Source organism: Colobus angolensis, unplaced genomic scaffold (genome assembly GCF_000951035.1).
Source record: "Colobus angolensis palliatus isolate OR3802 unplaced genomic scaffold, Cang.pa_1.0 Scaffold71, whole genome shotgun sequence".
In the NCBI taxonomy this organism is placed as follows: Eukaryota; Metazoa; Chordata; class Mammalia; order Primates; family Cercopithecidae; genus Colobus; species Colobus angolensis.
Window position 1 is genome coordinate 10,689,112 of NW_012120821.1, and position 3,212 is coordinate 10,692,323.

The following is a 3,212-nucleotide window of genomic DNA, read 5'->3' on the forward strand; positions in this document are numbered from 1 at the left end:
AAAAAATGCTCATCATCACTGGCCATCAGAGAAATGCAAATCAAAACCACAATGAGATACCATCTCACACCAGTAAGAATGGTGATCATTAAAAAGTCAGGAAACAACATGCTGGGGAGGACGTGGAGAAATAGGAACACTTTTACACTGTTGGTGGGAGTGTAAACTAGTTCAACCATTATGGAAGACAGTGTGGCGTTTCCTCAGGGATCTAGAACTAGAAATACCATTTGACCCAGCCATCCCATTACTGGGTATATACCCAAAGGATTATAAATCATGCTACTATAAAGACACAAGCACACGTATGTCTATTGTGGCACTATTCACAATAGCAAAAACTTGGAACCAACCTAAATGTCCATCAGTGATAGACTGGATTAAGAAAATGTGGCACATATACACCATGGAATACTATGCAGTCATGAAAAAGGATGAGTTCACGTCCTTTGCAGGGACATGGATGCAGCTAGAAACCATCATTCTTAGCAAACTATCACAAGGACAGAAAACCAAACACCACATGTCCTCACTCATAGGTGGGAACTGAGCAATGAAAACACTTGGACAGAGGGCAGGGAACATCAAATCCTGGGGCCTGTCATGGGGTGGGGGACTAGGAGGGGAGGGATAGCATTAGGAGAAATACCTAATGTAAATGATGAGTTAATTTGAAACCAATGTGAAACATGTGTATACCTATGTAACAAATCTGCACGTACCCTAGAACTTAAAGTATAATAATAACAAAAAAGTATATAAAATCATGTAAAAATTACACATGAGGAGATAAAGCAAATGTGTTAAAATAGTAATTGGTGACTCGGAATGAAAGGCAAATGTGAGTTACTTGTATTCCTCTTGCAACTTTCCTGCAAGTTTGAAGTTATTTCAAAATAAAAGTTTTAAAAAAAAATTGGACAACACTACAGCGTTGGCAAGAATGTGGCAGAATGGTAGCCCTCACATTGCTGGTGGGAGTAGAAGCTGATAAACTCACTATGAAAAGTAATTTGACAATATCTACTGAACTTAATTAAGGATGGACATATTCTCTGACCCACAGTTCTGCTTCTGAGCATAGTCCCCATGTGTTCAAGATGTGTGCAAGAATGTTATGCTCAGCATTGTCTGCAATAGCATAAGACTAGAAATCACCTAAATGTCCCCCAAAAAGAGAATGAATAAATAATAAATTTGTAGTATGTCCATAAAGCAGGATGGTACATATATCAGTACAAATGAACAAAGTAGAACTGCATCTATCAGTGTGCATAATTCTCGAAAACATATGCCAGGCGCCATGGCTCACACCTGTAACCCCAGCACTTTGGGAGGCCAAGGTGGGCGGATCACCTGAGGTCGGGAGTTTGAGACCAGCCTGATCAACACGGAGAAACCCCGTCTCTACTAAAAATACAAAATCAGCCGGGCATGGTGGTGAAAGCCTGTAATCTCAGCTACTCGGGAGGCAGAGGCAGGATAATCGCTTGAATCCAGGAGGCAGAGGCTGCAGTAAGCCGAGATCTCGCCATTGCACTCCAGCCTGGGCAACAAGAGTGAAACTTTGTCTCAAAAACAAAAACAAAAAAGACATAAACATGAAGGAAGAAAGAAAGTGGCCAAATATGTACCTTATGATACATTTTGTATAAGTCTTAAAATCATGGAAAATACTATATATTGCTTACGGATGTTTACATATATGATAAAAGAATAGAGGTGCAGGGAAATAATAACCATATTCAGAACTTTGTTACTTCTGGAAAGGAGTAGACAGAGGATTTCAACTATATGTATAATGTTTTATTTCTTAAGCTGAGTTGTGAGTACATGATGTGAAATATTATTTGTGATTTTTTAAATATGCCTGAGATATTTCATAATATTAAAATATATTAATTCAATTTCTGGAGCCAGCTCTACTGAGCAAGAAGTTTGGAAATCTCTGGTTCTCACATATGATAACATTTTCCAAACAACTAAAATAGCGCAAGGTAAATCTCCAAATGAATGGGCAACAAATCAGGTTCATAAGGGTATAATTTAAAACAGTATGTCTGTCTTGTTAGCTATAAAATAATGTTAAAATTATCTAGTAACCACAAGAATAAGAAAAACCATTCTGTGCTCAATTTTGCAGCACAAATAAAATATGAACATTTAATACAGTATTTGTAATAGCTACCATTTCATATTCTTTAGAGTTATTTGGCAACAATATCTTTCAGGGATAGAAATGCAGCCTAAATAATCTTCCTTTTCCGAGCAAAGAAAAAATAATTCCAAATGTATCACAGCTAAACAAGAAAAAAAAAAAAAGCCCAACTTTTAAAAGGAAAAAATCACCATATAGCCACTAATACTTTTTCCCACTTAAAAATGTACTGTTAACTCCTCCAACTAACTTAATTTGGACACTATCTACTTATGAAGCTAAGGAAAATAGGCAGCAAAAAAAATCATACCTTCCTCATATTTTCTGCATCCATGGCAACTATTTCCAGTTGGTCTCGCTCCTGCTCGACTTCTGTCAATCTCTGCAACAACGTCTCTTTCTCATCCTGCAGCTTCCTGCACTCATTCTGGGCCTGAGTTGCCTGGCCTTTAATGGTCCCCAGGTATTCTTGCAACCCACTGATGACACCTTCTAAATCCTTCTTCAGGGCTTCATTTGCTGCTATCTGGCCTAAGCAAGATGCAAAAAGGGTAATAATATATCTTTTTAAAGTACTGCATTGTCTCATCAGCATTTTGTTATTGGCCAAGAGTGAAATTCTAAGCTTTCAATTATTTCCTATCATTTGTCTTTTTCAAAACGTAACGTTATATTTTCTTCCTATTATAGATAGTACAGGACTATTAAGCAGGTATAAAATAAAAATAGCATATTTAGGGGCTATGCGTGTAAAATACCTGATTCATGCTGTAAAAAGTTTAATTTCGGCCAGGTGCGGTGGTTCAAGCCTGCAATCCCAGCACTCTGGGAGGCCAAGGTGGGAGGATCATGAGGTCAGGAGATTGAGACCATCCTGACTAACACAGTGAAACCCCATCTCTATTAAAAATACAAAAAATTAGCCGGGCATGGTGGCACGTGCCTGTAGTCCCTGCTACTCACAAGGCTGAGACAGGAGAATCACTTGAACCCAGGAGGCGGAGGCTGCAGTGAGCCGAGATCAGGCCACTGCACTCCAGCCTGGGTGACAGAG

At 38.6% G+C, this 3,212-nt stretch overlaps 1 protein-coding gene across 1 annotated transcript in view; it reads right to left on the reverse strand.

Annotated features, from left to right (window-relative positions):
• CNTRL (centriolin) overlaps nt 1–3,212 on the reverse strand; it is a 95,673-nt gene that overhangs the window by 48,984 nt on the left and 43,477 nt on the right. The window contains exon 14 of the mRNA XM_011927399.1: nt 2,469–2,689. Within this exon, the coding sequence (XP_011782789.1) occupies nt 2,469–2,689 (221 nt within the window). The remainder of the gene's footprint in view (nt 1–2,468; nt 2,690–3,212) is intronic.